The sequence below is a fragment of the Pituophis catenifer genome, unplaced genomic scaffold (assembly GCF_029215685.1).
Source record: "Pituophis catenifer annectens isolate HBS135680 unplaced genomic scaffold, rPitCat1.0.hap2 SCAF_3, whole genome shotgun sequence".
NCBI lineage: Eukaryota > Metazoa > Chordata > Lepidosauria > Squamata > Colubridae > Pituophis > Pituophis catenifer.
The window spans coordinates 122,884,004-122,900,068 of NW_027256883.1; the positions used below are offsets into that span (position 1 = coordinate 122,884,004).

The 16,065-nt window shown below is 33.5% G+C and overlaps 1 protein-coding gene across 1 annotated transcript in view; it reads right to left on the bottom strand.

The window, feature by feature from the left end:
- The window catches only part of DENND1B (DENN domain containing 1B), a 207,076-nt gene that overhangs the window by 26,996 nt on the left and 164,015 nt on the right, over positions 1 to 16,065 (bottom strand). The window contains exons 14-17 of the mRNA XM_070939310.1: positions 12,284 to 12,385; positions 4,877 to 4,961; positions 1,992 to 2,032; positions 1,441 to 1,509 (exon numbers count right to left, since the gene is read on the bottom strand). Coding sequence (XP_070795411.1) covers positions 1,441 to 1,509; positions 1,992 to 2,032; positions 4,877 to 4,961; positions 12,284 to 12,385 — 297 coding nt within the window. The remainder of the gene's footprint in view (positions 1 to 1,440; positions 1,510 to 1,991; positions 2,033 to 4,876; positions 4,962 to 12,283; positions 12,386 to 16,065) is intronic.

The window sequence follows — 16,065 nt, forward strand, 5'->3', positions numbered from 1 at the left end:
TCAGGGAAGCATCATCCTTAGTTCACCTTATTCTACTAAGTAGATTTACCTGATCCCTGACAAAGTTAACTAACTTTGACTTGGCTAATTGTGGCTCTTATGTCCTGGCTATATAATATCTTGACCCAGATAAGGCCTTGACTGAACTTCAAAGGACGATCTGGAATTTTAAACCTCCAAAATGGCAGGATTGAAGTTAATTCTATTGTGGTACAATTGCTGAGTCCCTTTCGGATGATCTCTAGATACTTCCAGAACATCTTACATATTCCGCACAGGAAAAATAAATATTTGGTCCATTAAATCACTAGTCTTCCACATGGAAATTTCATTTGTGCATGGATCAAATCAGTAATACTGCTACTGTAAAATCCTCCATTTTATCACCATGCTGTCTGGAATTTATAAACCTAAACCTAGTGAACCACTACTTATGAGTCAGATGTTTTAAGTTTAAAAAAGCCTTTAAAATGCTCCTCTTTTCAAAATGGAGGCATTAAATCAGAACTTGATACTGATTAATGGTATCAAATTATGGTAGTGCTGGATGTTTTGAGATAATTTTAATTGTTAAAGTATTATTATTTTAGTATTATTATATTGTGATTTTTTTAAAGTTTTGTTTGTGGGAAGCTCAGGTATAAACACTTACCAAATAAAAATAGTACTGCTATTTCTATTATTATTACTACTACTGCAACAACTCCTAGGCAGAAGAGGGGAGAATCTTAGCACAAAGAACTGGTAAACTGAAGGAGTTTCACCTTTAGATTCAGTCACTGTATGGGTGGTTCTGCAAACAAGACATAATGAGTAGATTGACATCACTCTCACTAAACCTAATGTGTTTGATTTTGGCTTTCAGTGACTTAAACTCTTCACTGAGAATTATAAACCATGATTATAATTTCATAAATTGTTCAAATTACGGTTAAAGCAAACAACATATTAGTATAATATAGAGTTAGAGCAAATATTCTATAGCATCCTGAAAGAAAGGAGAATACAGGTAGTCCTCAATTTATAACCATTCATTTAGTGACCATTTGAAGTTACAACGGGCACTGAAAAAAGCGATTCAATCTTTTTCACACTTATGACCATTGCAGTATCCTCATGTTCACGTGATCAAAATTCGGATACTTGGCAACTTGCATTTATAATGGTTGCAATGTGCCAGGGGTCATGTGATGATCTTTTGTGACCTTCTGACAAGCTAAGCCATTGGGGAAGCCCGATTCACTTAACAACCTTGTTATGGACTTAACTGCAGTGATTCACTTAACAACTGTGACAAGGAAGATCATAAAATGGAGCAAAATTCACTTAACAACTGTCTTGCTTAGCAATGGAAATATAGGGCTCAATTGGGGTTGTAAGTTGAGGACTAGCTGTACATACAGATCTGTAAAAATGCAACAGGAAAAGAATAGTTCTTACATATTGGTATGCTGTTTTCACAGCTGGAGTAGCTTTGTTCACTGCTGTGTTGATCAAGGCTCCTCCTTTCTGAAATACAATATACATATACACACATAGACAGAGATTCTGATGCACGGAAAACAGAGTTTAATTCTAAATTTAAATAACATGTTTAGTTTCTAAAGGAAAATCCACACCTCTGGTTAATTTAAATTACAACCCTTAGCATGACCCCGAATATGCCACTTCTACAGCTGCCTTTCGTCTAGCTTTGTCTAGTACCACCCAGAGTTTACAATACATCATTTCTATGGCTGACACATTTATCAGTGTACTCTAATGTACTCATGTAGGGCACAATCCACTAGGAAATTGTCTTTCATAATATTCTGATTATAGAAATGGGTGTTTTGCATGAGAGATTTGCACTGATCACTGCATGTATACACTTGTATATATTGCACAAATTCTGAGCAATCTTTCTGCACGTTCCTAAATAAGATTACATTCACATGGTGATACTTTTTGCACTGCAAGATATACTCCAGTCTCCTGACATGTTGTCATACCTTCACAGTATGCATCCACTGATGGTATGTTCTTAAATTTCCTTTAAAAAAATGTAAATTAAAGGGAAACAAAGATTAGAACCATTTTTGCTAGACTTTTATGCATAATCTTCATAGCACATTAAATTCAGGTTCACAACGAACATAAGAGTTTTACAGTTCTTATCTTCACAGAACATCAGATTGTATTATTTTATCTGACAAAATATATTGCTGATATGAACAGAATTTTAAAAACGTGGTAAATTTAGAATTAGAATCAGAATAGAGCTGGAAGAGATCTTGGAGGACTTCTAGTTCAGCCCCCTATTCAAGTAGGAGATCTTATACAATTTGAGACAAGTGACTGTCCAGTCACAACGTCTGAAGGTTATATACACACACACAAATATATATATATGTATTATATCAGGGTATAATATAATACTACACTTTCTACAGTCTTACAGTTGAACAAAATTTTGCAAGGGGGGGAGAAGAGCAAATCAATGTGTGTTCAATAGTATTACTCTAATAAATTATTCATAATGGTCAGGGGAAATTGGATTCCATAAAAGGTAGCACTGCTATTTATTTTGCAGTGGAAATACATTTAAAAGTTAGCAGAACAAGTAAATGTGGGTTTAATTTTAAAACCATTATTAATTTTAAGATAGTATGAGGAATGATAGTTGCTATCAATTCCTAGCCAATGGCTTCTCATAGAAGATATGGGTTTTATAACAGTTTCTAAAGCCTCTTAAACTCGGCAATACAATGAGGCATCTTGTAGTGAAGCATTTTGATTTGTTCATATACATCACTACGCTGAAGAGCTAGTCTGGGTGCTGGCAATTCAAAGTGCTAGTTCTTACTTTTAAAGCCTTTCATGTCTCAAGACTTGGGTATCTGAAGGAGAGCCAACTCTATCTGTTCCCAGTAAGAACTGGTAGAGGGACTCCCTCTGCAGGGATTGCCATCTTCAAAAGGATCATAAAATTGATGTTCTCAATGACTACCCACTTCTATGGAACAGATTTCCTCTGGAAATTTAAAAAAAAAACCCTTCCTGATTGATTTTTAGGAAAGCCATTAAAAGTTGGCTATTCTAGCAGGTCCTGGAGGTTGAAACATTTTAATGTTCCTTCTGGCTTTGGAGGAATTGTCTAATGTAATTTATATTGCTGATGTTTGTAAAAGTACCTTAAACCTAACATTGCTCATCCAAAAAAGAATAACATGATGAATATATGCATATATGTATGGACATGTATTCAAATCAAGCTTGACAAGCCCCTGCAGGTTTTTGGGTAATATTTTTGGAAATGGTTAGCTATTTCTTTTGTCCTAAGGTTGAGAGTGATTAGCCGAAAGTCTTCGAGCTGACTTTGTACCTAACGTGAGGTTAGACCTCATGATCTTTGTTTCTAGCCTGGTGCGGTAATCACTGTATAAAATTGGCTCGTATACAATTACTAAAGCATTTTCATTTAAAACTGCAGATACTTGCATAAAATTTGTACATGTAATTTTGAGAAAAGGAAGATGAACAAGTAAGTCTGAAGTCTTTCTGCCTCTGTCATTTTTAATTAACCATTATATTCAGTTCTATCAATTTGCCGTAATAATGTTTATGATATCATATGAAGCTGAAGTTATAAACCTTCATAGCAATACATATTGAACACACAGAAGTACAATTAAAGAGACATACATTTTAAAAAACATTTAATTCAATAAGAAGATTTTAAATCAAGCCTCAATTATGCTTTTAGGTATTAAAAGAATTGGCATTAATTAATAGGAGCAATTTCACATCAGGCATATAGGTAACACTTTATTACAGTCATAGACTAATTTCACCACACAACCATAAGAATGAGTGTTTACTTTATTCATTATTATTTTTTCATTCTAACTATTCAAATATCACATTAGTTGCTTTAACTTTTGATATATATGTTGAAAACTGCAATATTTGAAATAAAAATACAAACAATTTAGTAAAATATCAGTAAGATCATATATAACACACATTTTATACAAACGTTTGTTCATATCCTATAAAAAAGGATCATAACTGTCAATCAAGAATTTTTAAATTTTTTGGGGGGGATATTTAGCAACATTGAATCTGAATAGTATTTCTATTTGAGTTATTTAATCAAAAACTCTATCCACGGTCATAATGCTAAAAACCAATTTAAATAGTATTGTCATTTTTCACTATTTTAATCAATGCAGGAGAAATGAAAGAAAAGGTAGGTTGTGATTAGTGTGAGTTTGAATAATGTGGTATTTGATTTAATAAGAATTGTAAATTGATACCAGGTTGTGTTTAATATGACCCAAAATTCACTTAATGAAAGGCTAGCGCAAACTTAATTGAAGCTATTACATATGCAATTGCGTTTGGGTTTTTAGATGCTGCTAATCTTCATGTGTGCAAAATGGAGAAAAGGAAGGTTCTGTCAGAAGAAAAGAGGGCAAGTTTTAAAAAGAAGAGCCCTGTTATTACCTTAGAGTGAAAATTTGGTGTAATTGAATTACAATATATGAATGCCATCATAGCAACATTAAAATTTGGATGAGATGTTGGTATGCTTGAATCTCTGGTAACTTTTTTTTTTTAATTTTGCTTTCTATAACTACTCTGTGACTTTGTATTAACCATACATTTAAATTACAAGTATATTCTTTTTATCCTTTACTGTAATAATTCATATATAAAATATATAAATTTTTTCATTGCCTATTTCCTTTGAGCTGGAACCAATTACCATATTTTCTATAGAAATATTACTTCAAATAGTGCAAATTTGAATAATGTCACCATTTCATGGGATTCATTAGCTGTCCTAATCAAAACCTACATGTAGTCAAGAAGTAGAAAAGTATATATCTACCTCCACTTCCTGATGAGATTTCTTCTTCAAATATATCGGAGAATCCTTTTCCTGCATTTAGCTTTGCAAGTCGACCTTCAATAAACTGCAATAAAATGTGTATCAAAGCTGTAATAACTTTGTTAAGAAAACTGTATAAAATGTAATTTTATTAGCTGCTCTACAAAGTACTAGAAATTTAGAGAGGTCATGCCTACTTCCATTTCATTACATAATCACCTCCCCATCCATCGTTCACTATTATCTTTATTCTTCATAGCTTTTAAAACTGAATTTGGGAAGGGGAAAGGATGATTTGAAACTTAATTAAGGTAACACTTGTACCCTGTTTCCCCCAAAATAAGACATCCCCTGATAATAAGCCCAATCGGGCTTTTGAGCGCATGGCAATAAGACCAAGCGCTTATTTCAAAATAAGTTTTTTTAAATTGTGAAAATAAGTTTGGGGGGGATTTATCAGCTTGAAATCAATGTCTAAAATCTCTATTTTTCTGTTAAACCACTGAATTATTCTAAATTCACTGTTTGAATTTCTCCAAAGAGCATACAATTCTAGCCTACTTAATATTGGTTAGAAAGGAAACTACTTTCTTTAAATAACTCCTAGATTTCATACTATGCTTATATCCAATTCATAGAAACTGTCTTAACAGCAGGGTCTGTAATTAAAACAACAAATTGTGCTTGAAACTTCCTTAAGTGTTAACAAAGTACTATCAATGAAAAGGATAGTAGAGTAAAATAACTTGGAAAGAAATAAAAACTAACTTCTTTCACCCACATGCTGCTTTTTACAAAGCAAAAACTTTAATTTCCTTATTACTTAGAAGAATTCCACACATGTATGGAATGCAAAAGTGGAGGAAATGCACAAATACCATTTTATACTGTACAAAACAAGCAAAGACGTTAATGTTTGTCATTTGTACCAACCATATTCTACTGAAATTAATTTTCCATTCAAACACTTTTTAAGGAAAATCTCTAATTACACTGGTATAAATTCAGTTCATAAATTCTGTACAATTCACTGCCTGAGAATTTATATTAGTAGATGGCAGCTTTTTTGACCTGATAGATTTAGAACCTTGTGAGCATAAAAGGCTAATACAATGGGCACAACCAATCCCAAAACAGAAGGAACTGGGGAGATTGATTTTTTTTGAATCTCCTCTATACTTCCTGAAGGTTCATTAGTCAGAAGACTAACTTCTTTTACACATGGTGCTGGATTACAGTCACCCATCATTTTTCTTCTTTTGTGAAACTTAGTTTTAAAACAATCTTTAAAAAAATTAAAGTTCTATGGGACAGAGAGACATAAGGATATTGAGGGAAGCTTTCACAGGAACTTCATAACATTTAGCTGTAATTTCTATAAAATGATCTTAATGTATTTAATCAGGAAAGCAGAATTGTGACCAGATAAATTGCTATTCAAATAAGAATATCACATTAAGTGATAGTTATGCTTTATATTAAGACCACACCTACAATATTGCATCCAGTTCTGGTCACCATGATACAAAAAATGTTAAACCCCTAGAAAGAGTGCAGAGAAGAGCAACAAACATAGCAATAGCAAGACTTATATACCACTTCACAGTGCTTTACAGCCCTCTCTAAGTGGTTTACAGAGTCAGCATCTTGCCCCCAACAATCTGGGTCCTCATTCTACCCACCTCGAAAGGATGGAAGGCTGAGTCAACCTTGAGCCTGGTGAGATTTGATCTGCCAAACTGCTGGCAGCTAGCGATCAGCAGAAGTAGCCTGCAATAGTGTACTCTAACCACTGCGCCACCGCAGCTCAGCGTTAAGGGGTCTGGAGGCTAAACTATATGATGAATGATTAAGGGAACTAAGTATGTTTAGTCTAACAAACAGGAGTAGGGGTGATATTATAGCAATCTTCCAGTGCTTGAGGGACTGTCACAGAAAAAAGGGGGTCAATTTATTCTCTAAAGCACCGGGGGACAGGACAAGAAGTAAAGGGTGGAAGATCATTAAAGAGAGATCCAACCTAAGGACTAATTTCCTGACAGTGAGACCAATTTATCAGTGGAACAGTTTGCCTCCAGAAGTTGTGGGTGCTCATTGGAAGTTTTCAAGAAGATCCTGAACAGCCATTTGTCTGGAATGGTATACAATCTCCTGCCCAACTAGAAGTCCTTCAAGCTTTATTATTCTATGTTCTAAAATAAAGATTAACTCATAATATAGGATATTATAATATATATTGTAAGTTATATAATAACTATACAAATATTGGACTTTTTATAGAGCTTTATTTTTATAAAATGTTTATGAAATCCTACCTATTGTATGTACTGAAAAAGAAAATGTTTATTAAATGATCATTTTTAATCCATTTGCATTTGCTAAGAGGACTAAAATACAAGATCTATGTGCATTTCTTTCCTCTCGCAATAAAATTCTTTTTTCATTTTTTTATTCATCATTGTAAAATTAAAACCAATGGTTACTGCTAATAATTTTAAACAATGGTTGCAATCAATAGAAGTTAGTATTTATTTATTTATTTATTTATTTTTATTTTATTAAATTTCTATACTGCCCTTCTCCCGAAGGACTCAGGGCGGTGAACAGCCACAAGATAAAATACATAAATACAAAAATTTAAAATACAATAAAAACGAATTAAATAATTTGGCTGAACAAATTTAAAATACCCCATAATTTAAAATCAAATTAAAATTTACATTTAAAAAGAGGAGAAGATTTAGGCCAGGCCAGCTTGATGAAATAAAAAAGTCTTAAACGCGCGACAGAAGGTGCACAGATCCAGGATCCTCCGTATCTCTGGGGGGAGCTCGTTCCAGATCGTAGGTGCCCCCACAGAGAAGGCTCTCCCCCTAGGGGCCGCCAGTCGACATTGTTTGGCCAATGGCAAACGGAGGAGCCCCTCTCTATGGAAGCGTACTGGCTGGTGGAAGGCTATTGGTGGTAGCAGGTGGTCCTGTAGATAACCAGGTTCTAAGCCATGGAGCGCTTTAAAAGTGATAACCAGAAACTTAAAGCGCACTCGGAAGACCACCGGGAGCCAGTGCAGCTCGCGCAGGAGAGGTGTTACATGGGAACTCCATTTATTAACCATTTATCATAGTTTGCCAATTTAAATCTCACCCCAAAACAGGTAGTGCTAAAAGAAATAAATTGATGTAAAAAAAAAAAAAAAAAGCAAGTTTCTAATTCTCCATCCACCAACATCTCTGAACCTGGCTATACATAATCTGAAAAGAATAATGAAACCTTGTTAAAACTGCCAGGTTTAAATTATTGACAATCAGAATCTCAGTATAATTTTCAATTCAATAACAATGTATTGTAAAAACTCTAAATTTACATTAAATTTTCATAAAGCTTATATATATATATATATATATATATATATATATATATATATATATATATATATATATATATATATATATATATTTCTCAACTCTCCAAAAGTACTGGCATTTTTAGGATATTTTCAAGAGGTAAATACTTCTTTGCCAAGATTAGGTAGCCAAAATATGAGATAAACAAAGAAATCATTTGACTGATTGCACATTTTCCAACATGAATACCAAATTGCTGCTAACTGAAATGGTACACGGGAGCCAATAAAAATTAATTATTTGGCTGACTGTCATATGCTATCACAGATTATCCAAACAGGCCTGTCAGTGACAATCTGATGCTTGTCAATGGATAGACTGATGACATGAAACAAACTGTTCCATGAATACATTTTTAAGAGGACTAGATAAAGGCAGACTCAGCAGTAGCAGCGAAGGACATGCTATCACTGATTATTTCCTCTTCTTCTTAGCTAACATTCTTCTCCCTCCACCCGCCCCTCAGCCTTAACCTGGCCCTTTTCCAAATGGGTTGGTTCATGGTCAGACCACGGTAAGGGATCACTGGATTATTTCACAGCAAGAATGAGATAAAGCACCTTTAACTATCACTGTGCAGAAAACATTCTTTGAGCCACAAAGCATTATCTATCTAGGGAGAGTTAAGAAATCATTCCTTGCCCTCATACCAAGCACATGATTTATGAACGTAAGATAAAAGAGTGTTAAGCATGAACTGAAAGGAGATATTTGTTTTGAGTTTAATCTTATACATGCAAAATGTTAATACAAATTTGGAGTTCATGAAAAATTAATAGCTGCATCATTAATTGTGTTTGGTGGATTTGTCAAATTTCACCAAGAGGGATGACAAACTAAACGAACAATACTCTTGCCCCATCCCCCTATTTTTTTCCTCACCTTAAGTAACATAGGTTTTATATATCTTTGCTTCAGTGTTATACCTACCGGTATTTACTGGGTATTGAATAAAAAACACAAATATGTCCTATTAACAATTCAGAGCACTGTCTAAAGAATAAGAGTTATTAATAATAAAATAAATTTATGTGTCAAATCAGGTTATATTTTAGTTTTGACCAGACTGGAATGGTTTCAGTGATTTTATCTTGAACAATTCATAGCACAGGGGCTTATAAAAATTGAACAGAGGTGCAAAAACTTGGTCAATCTTCTGCTCTTAACAGTATATACCGGGTAAAGATTTCATCCATTTTTCATACACACATCATGTTTTCTATTCCAAATCAGATAAAGCAGTTTTCTCTCCTTCCAGAAAAAATCATTTTCTGTTCGTAGACTTAGCAGTATGCAGCCATGCACACACGTTATTACACCATCAGCAACTTCAGTAAAGCACATTTCCCAAACTTTAAATAGTTAACCCTTTTCTTAGGTTACTAAATTATATATTCCCTATTAATGGCATTAAGTGAAGGAGATTGATCAGCTTAGTTTTGTACTTATCCAAAATAGCTATTATTAGAAGTACATACATTCAAGGCTTTAGAGAAATTACATATATATATATATGGTGAGTCATTCAAAGTTGGCTAAAACTAGTGAAATACATATTTGTGTGCAATACTCAGTTTCAATTATCAACCAATTCTATTTGAGGCATTTTATATTCAATTAACAAGTCTAAGTGGACATCCCTGTGTGTAAGTTAGAAAGGTTAGAAATCTATGGTGTAATATGTAGTGCATACTTTTTACACACTGCTTTTGCTTCCTATTTGTATGATTACTAAGATATCACTTTCCAAAACAAGTGTTTCAGAATTACAACAATGCAAATGTCTGCCCTGCTGCTGTTTCACATATACCATCCATCCATCTGTCTCTCTCTTTGAACTTCTTTTCTGTTTAAAAAACAGTATTTGCCACTGAACCTAAAGCAACACTTTAAATTCAAATCTCTTATGACTCAAGTAACCTTGAAAAGTGTCTAATTACAAATAGGTCTTGGATCAGAGGCAGCTGGGAAGTGGAAGACAAGGAGGAGGAATTATATAAAATACTAAAAGGGCATGAAATAGTTTCACAACATATTTCTTTCCCTATTGCAGAATAATAGGGAATTCTTTCCAATTAGAAATTGCACTTTTCACTTCTGCTGCCATAAATCTCTATACCAACCATTAAATTCCAAGAACAAAAACTTTTTTAAAAATGAAAGTTACCTAGCATCCTGTGAATTTCACTTATCTGTTTTGCACTATATCTTCAAAGAGAGCCAGAAGATTAGTTAAACATGGTGTGTGTGTGTGTGTGTGTGTGTGTGTGTGTGTGTGTGTGTGTGTCTGTGTGTGTGTGTGTGTGTGTCCACCAAAGGTTCTGGCTGTTTTAATCAGAGGAAATGTTTTCTATTTTGTGCTGGAGCTTGGACTGCAACGTTTATCCAATGCTTAGAATAAGCTTTTAGGACTGTTCCTATTTATATCATGTTGTTCTCTCTTCATCCAACAATGGTTTCCAACAGGCCAGCAGAGAAACTAATCTTCTGGCATCAATCAATGGCATGTGGCAGCAAATACCTACAATTGAAGTAGCCCTTCTAAACCCTTTTTATATGAAGACAGTTCAAAACTAAGATTTTTTCTCTCAGTTCCAGATACACAATTTGAGTTCTAGCTTTTGAGATTCATCAGACAAAACAGTTCTGAAATACTGCACTTTCACCCTTTCCTCTCCTCTGCTACAACAACAAGAGATAAGAAAGCATCCACTTCTAAAGAACAGAGGTTCCTTGTAACATCTGAACCATATAGGCTAGTTTTAAAAAAATGTTTGAAAATCACCCATGATCATAAGATATGACCTGATTCTGGATTGTCTGAACAAACAGAAATTCCCCTCAATATGATACATCAGAATATTAAAAAGCTTCTAACTTTCCCCTCTGTGCAATGGGAACATGCATAATTTAAAAGACACATCCCTCTGGGCAATTAATATCAAACTAAGATTTAGCTGTAACATCTGAAAAAAACCAACTGGAAATATGCCTGAATGGTATGGTCCTACTAAATTGATTTTCCATTTTAAAGTCAAAGTCAACTCTATGAGATAAAATATTGTTTTCTTTTCTTTTCTTTATTTATTGTATTACCCTGACAGCACTGTGTTCATCCATAAGAAAGCCTCTTAAATAATGCCAAAATTATTATATTATCCATGGCTACAAGTATGAGCATGAAGGATCTGGGAGTAGACTCCTACTTCTGTTCTCCACATATGTTTGCAACATACTCACCTCACACAGCAAATTTCCTAATTCTGAAGGAAGCAGTTTAAGAGACAATTTGGAAGCTAGCAGACCAGGGGCGGGTTTCAAAACCCATCGCTACTGGTTCACTCATTTCTGCATACGCAGAAGCATGTGGGTGGGTGGAGCCTCCTGCCGCTGCCGCCACTTCCAGTTTGCCCGATCTGGGGCGAACTGGTAGCAATCCACTAATGTAGCAGACATTTGAAAATTGGACAACTTCTGCTCATTTTTATTAGTGTTAATCAGGATTAAATGCACATATTTATCCAAAACATTTTTATATAAAAACAGCTATTCATTGAATAAGAGGTTAAAATTTTGATTGGTTAAAATTTACATGTATCAGAATAATTTATTAATAATTTCCCACATACCTGCCAGATTTGTTCTAGAGGATTAGAAAATCTGCCAACACAGATTTTGGATGCTCACAGGAGAGGAGTAGGGATGATTCCAAATAGAAATACAGTTAAATATATTGGAAGAAACCCAAGACCTTTTAATTGAAGCAGGTTTATTTCTTATTACCTCAAAGAGTTGTCACTAGAAAGAATCTTTTGGGATTATAATAGAAATGTACAATAATTTATCCTGGCTATATTCTGGTTTCTCCTCAGATCATAAAAATCCTTCACTACTTCAAAATTCAGAAACTGAATATTGATAATGTTGTATCCATTTCTCTGTCCCTGAATATGCATATGCTACATGCATTAGAATGGTATTAGGTCAAAAATCTTAGAAATACCTGTTTAAAAAGTTGGAGATTCACTGCAGTTTCCAGAAAATGTTTAGTAGAACTGGAACGATGCTTGATAAAGCTTTCCTCACAAAAAATGATAGGCTCTCCCTAAATTTGAAAAAGATAAGAAATATACATTTTTGTAAACAATTCCATTTAACATTTCTTTGCAGTACACCAATTATTTTGCATATAGCAGTACTCACAATCAATACTTTTATACCTGGTAAATTTAACTTATTTTTCATACTAAAAAAAAATCCCTATGATGCATAGACAGAATACTAGTGTGTTTTAAATGTAAGGAAAATCAAATGCCCAAAATGAATTATTTTGTAAAGCGTTTTTAAAATCATTATGCTCAGAAAAAAAAACAGTCAATCAATAGATAATCATGGACACGAAAAAGGTTAGAAATAATTAACATCCATTTTAATTATTAAAAAAAAATCCATTACTTCAATTAAAAATTCATCTTTTCTGCAAGTGAAGGATCTTGTTTTATGGTTTGGGGAATATATCAGAAATACTGAAAAACTAAAAAAAATAAAAGCACATTTTCACAGCCACAAGTTGCCCTATGTGACCCAGTGGGTCTCTACTAAGCCTTTTTTTTCTTGTGATTCTGTAATAAAATATAGTGTGCCCAATAATCCAGAATGGATTATTCGAATTTTGATTATGCAAATTAGCTAAGGATTTTCCATAAAATCCTCATGTCTGTTTAATTCTCTGCTGGATACATTCACATTTAGCTAATTTAATTATTCAGAAATGTTGAATATTCCCCAAATAGTTTATATAAATAGTACTATAGTAGATACTTTCTTTCAAAAGAATCCAGTTAAGGTTTATTTATTTTTAAGTCATAAAGCTAAACAAAACTGTGTATTATTCATGGGTTAAAAATAGGGTTAAAAATATTTAAGTTGGGTGCTCACATGCCAGAAAGAATCATACCGCAATATAATAGAAGCAAAGCTTAAAGGGTTGTTCAAAGTGATTTTCTAACACCACAAATGTAAAATTATATATTTGAAGTCCTCCCTCAAGACTACTACCACTGCTATAATAATTTGAATAAAAACAATCAGAATACTTTTGTACCAGTCAACCAGAAACAAGTTCACCAATTCAGTTCAATAAGACTAGCATGAGAAAATCTGCATTGGACAATTCTCTTAGAATTAAAAACTGAGTCTTTAATTCCAAACTATTAAAAGTCAAAGATAATTTAGGGTTTTATGTATCGATCACCTTCTACAGTAAATCTGTATTAATTATGGACTGTTAATATCTGATGTATATTGCTACAATACAAACGATTTGCTAGAATTCTTTATGAAAAGAATTGAATGAATTTTTCTGAAAATGAAATGAAAGACAGGAGTATTTTATGCCTATAATGTTTACACAACCCCCGAAACTTCAAAAATAAAGTAAGAACTACCTCAGGCTCTGGTAGATTGGATAGAAAATTAACAGATAACATGAATAATTTTAAGAAATGAAAAGGGCTATTTTAACAGAAGCTTCTTTGAACTACTTTGAAACAGGCTAGTTACTAGTGCATACCTAGTACTTCCTCTAAATCCCATTAATTAACCATCATTGGGAACTATATTACTTCAATTTCCCAGAAACTCAAGTAATTCACTGACTCTATGTGGAGGTCTGTTTGAGATGAGTCATGGAAACTAAAACCAGTTGTCACTTAAACACTTAAAAGTAATTCAAAGATGTTACATATTAGGCACTTGCATAAAGTCCTATCTTTAAAGACTACTGTTCTCCTTTATTGTGTCCCCATAGACATCTCCAAGAAAAAAGCCAAGATTATGTACAAACAAACATTTACATACTACTAATATAATGACAGTTAGTCATACTATAACCATCAAATCATTTCTCAATGCACTTTCCCCAAACATATTGGACTTGTTATATACATTGACTTTTAGTTTACATTTTGGTCTACAATTTTTTGGCACTACAATACAGAAAAAGAAAAAAATACTACTGTAAGGGTCTTCCACACTGCGTCCTTCCTACTCCTTGATGGACATTTTCTTAATTCTTGATCCTACTGCTAAGATGCAAATACCTAAAAGAGGATTCTTCTAGGAGTGTCTGTACAAAGCTTGCTAAGGATCAGAAATCTGATTAGGATTAACTATTTCATAATCAAGTTGACCTTTTATGGTCTATTTGGATTACTGATAACAAATCATTATGATTTGATATGCAGCTTTTGGGATCAGAAATGCAAGTAAATACAAGAGAGAGGGGAAACAATTGGACTGCTGGATACCTTACATTGCTAGAGATAGGAATTCAATAGATCACAACTCATTCCCTGCATCTTGCACGCAGATCCTTTTGGCATATGTGAACCAGCAAAATTGCACAGGTCTTGAAACCATTATATCATCTTGGGATATTGCTACATAACACTTACACTTAGGGATTCACCTCCTTTGGAAAATAAAAGATCCAATTATGGTGTTTCTGACACATTTCATAATCATCTCCTGTAACTGCTTGTTTTATGTTAATAATCTTTTTTAGAAAAATGACCAACAGGAAATCACCACTCTATTAGTTTTCAATGTAATTACATCAAGCCAATTCAAAGATTTAAAGTTTCCCTTTTCAAAGAGTTCATTCCTTTTCCTCTAACATGTCTAATGTTTCAAATATAGAACTAAAAGTCATTTGAAATTACAATAGTGGCCAAAATTGTGGAAACAGTTTGGGAAAAGTGTATTTTTGAGGTTTGATGGCTAAAAACACCACTTTTTTTTTTTTTTTTTGGAGTTTCAAGATAATTATATTCTACTGCTGGAATGGCCTGGGAATAGCCCAGACCTTAACCCAATTGAAAATCTATGGAGCCGACTAAAGAAACTTGTTAGTCAGAAGCGACTCAGCAATAAAACCCAGTTAATAGAAGCAATCATTCAATCTTGGTTTCACATTATAACAGCTATAGAACTAAAAGACTTGGTTCATTCCATGGGAAGACGTTGTAAGGCTGTAATTCATGCTAAAGGTTACCCAACTAAGTATTAACTGACATGGTGCTAATTTTTGTATATCTTGTTTTTCCTACGTGTTTCACTTTTCTTCTTTATACTGTAACTGCTATTCTAATAGCGAATCCTTCATAAAAGTAATTGCATTACATTCTTGATTAAATTTTCTTTCCATTGATATATAATTTTATGGTACTACTCCAAAAAAAAGTGGTGTTACCGGTATTAGCTAGTTTTAGAAAATAAACGTTTCCCAAAAGGTTTCCACAATTTTGGCCATTACTGTACATGAGAATGGAAGTTGCAGAGCTCTTGAAGGCACAGTTTATTTTATCCCCATTTATCCCCATAAACAGTGGTTTAAAGCACCCTGTTATTAACACAGCTGCCTGCAATTACTGCAGGTTTGAATCTTACCAGGCTCAAGGTTGACTCAGCCTTCCATCCTTTCTAAGTTAGGTTAAATGAGGACCCAGTTTGTGGGGGCGATAAGCTGACTTTGTATAAATATACAAAAGTATGAAGGCTATTGCTTAACGCACTGTAAGCCGCCCTGAGTCTCCGGAGAAGGGCGGCATATAAATCAAAATTTAAAAAAAACAAAAAAACTGTTAAACAGCAACTTGTCTTCTTCCTTAATCCAAGAATATTTCCACCAATTAATCCACCAATATTTCCAACATACTGTCAAAGTATATTTTTGATCAAGGTCTATTATGGACTCTGCACTGAGGAGCTGACTGCTAATATTTT